Source organism: Echinococcus granulosus, assembly GCF_000524195.1.
Source record: "Echinococcus granulosus chromosome Unknown EG_S00034, whole genome shotgun sequence".
Lineage (NCBI taxonomy): Eukaryota > Metazoa > Platyhelminthes > Cestoda > Cyclophyllidea > Taeniidae > Echinococcus > Echinococcus granulosus.
The window spans coordinates 508523-510584 of NW_020170414.1; the positions used below are offsets into that span (position 1 = coordinate 508523).

At 48.1% G+C, this 2062-nt stretch overlaps 1 protein-coding gene across 1 annotated transcript in view; it reads left to right on the plus strand. All coding sequences in view use genetic code 11, as the record gives it.

Annotated features, from left to right (window-relative positions):
- Positions 1-616: 616 nt before the first annotated feature.
- Positions 617-2062, plus strand: part of EGR_05012 (Ras-like protein family member 10B) — a gene marked incomplete at both ends in the record, with an annotated part of 2544 nt that continues 1098 nt past the window's right edge. Inside the window, 2 exons of the mRNA XM_024494261.1 lie at positions 617-624; positions 707-1970. Of these exons, the coding sequence (XP_024351355.1) occupies positions 617-624; positions 707-1970 (1272 nt within the window). The remainder of the gene's footprint in view (positions 625-706; positions 1971-2062) is intronic.

The window sequence follows — 2062 nt, forward strand, 5'->3', positions numbered from 1 at the left end:
CTTTGAGCTTTTGCACACTTTACATTTCCAGCTGAAATAACTAGGTAAATGCTTTTTTTTCGAAATCGAGTAATCTCTATCTAATGCAGCCGTGTGTCATGAATTTAAAACCAATTCATGCACATAGAACATAGACTGCAAATATTTGCCTTAATGCTCTTTAGGGCTGCAGTCTACATAATTTGACGATCGTGAAAGTGTTGGCACGTAAAGCTTAATACAAATTTGAATACCCCCTTTTTTTGCTTCCTACCAAACGGACAGTTACTGCATTTGATGTACATGGATGAGCGCACACGCAATAAAAGAAGAGCATTACATCCGTCGGAGTAAACCATAGAATGATTGAGGAACGCTTTCCGTGATTCTCATTTTAAAAATCATTCATAATCTTCTTAGTAGGGATTCCAGTTTCAAAAACGATAGATCACAGAGATGTTTCATAAGTAATGCTATGGTAATATGATGAAGGATGTAAAGGGTCTACTCATTTTTCCAAATGAATTGTGCAAGGATTGGTTGATGTTTGTCTCGAATCCTTTCTACCAATTGGAGAGCCACAGCCGCCTGCAAGTTGGCTGACGCATGCACCCGGTTGTATGCGCGCGCTCACCTCATGAGGATGTGCGCACACGAGAGCTGCAACCGCATCCTTTCACCGATCACCCAGTGATAAGACGCGACTGGACTGGAACGTGTAGCGTAGGAGCAACAGTGAGGATATCCCACAAGCACGCAAGATTTCCTCCCACGGTGGAGACCGCGCTAGCAGCCTGTGCGAGGCAGGTGGTGTGCAGAGCTCCCTCAAGACAGCACAGGGCAGCAAGCGTGCGTCTCCCACGCCCAAGAAGCTCTACTTCCGAATCGAAAATAATGTGTTCTATGATCCCGTAAGTGAGAAGAAGGGATGGCGCCATGTACGTCGTGTGACGAAGAGGAAGGATGGTGGATGTAACACTACACGAGAAGAGAAGCAGGATTCTCGGTTCAAGTTGTTTGGTGCGTTTAGCAATGCCTCCAATCTCAATGCTATGGTTAAAATGGCCGCATGTGATCCCATACTCACTGCCAGACATATTTCGGACAATGGGACAGCCAGACTTGCCAGCTGGACAGCGAGTGAGGAGACGACAAGGCAGGTGACACCCAAACCGCGGGAGAATGCTACTTGGATGGTTAACGTGAGGGCGTGGACAATGTCGGCGGCCTGTGGCAAGTCGGGTATTGCGCTGAGGGGAGTGTCCGAGAAAGCATCGAAACCGGAGACGGTAGTAACGCCGAAAAGGCAATCGAAATCATGTATGGATCTGTCTCATGTGATAAGTCACTTCTCTGCATCCCGATTCACCCCACCGCAATCTACTTCTTTAACACCTCCCAATGTGAGAACTCGCTCAGCCAGAGAGAATGTGGGCGCGGATGTACATTGTGAGTCGAGTGAGGAACAGGGGTCAGATTTGCCTCCTCTAGACCTGCCGAGGAATCCCTTCGAGAGTGTCATCATTAACATTCCGGTGTTGGGGTTCAGAAGGTGTGGCAAGACAAGTCTCCTCAATAGTCTAGTGCAGACTGGTCCCACCAGACTTACCACCTCGTGCACACGAACACCCACCTACTACTACCCCATGGTGATTTTCAACTATCAAGTGTTCAATTTCCGCCTCATTGACTGTCCCATGATGGTGCAGGACTTTCCTCTCTCTACACTCGACGCGTGGGCTGATTTTCGTGGTTGGGGTCTCCACGTGGCTGATTTCTTTATTCTTGTCTTCGATATCACTTGTGAATTCTCCTTCCAGTATGTGAAACTGCTGCGTGAACAAATACTCGCCGCGAATATGGATGTACCCATGGTAATAGTTGCGAACAAAATTGATCTGATCAAGAGTTCAAGCAGCACCGGCATGTCTCACCACTCCTTGACTGCAACCCCACCCTCGGTGCAGCGATCGGGAAGATACAACAGTCGGGTATTCTCGAGGAGTCGCTTGGAAGGTTCAGCCAATTTAGGAGAGGGTATTTACGTCTCGTGCCCCCCACACATCTCCCTTCTGCCACATAA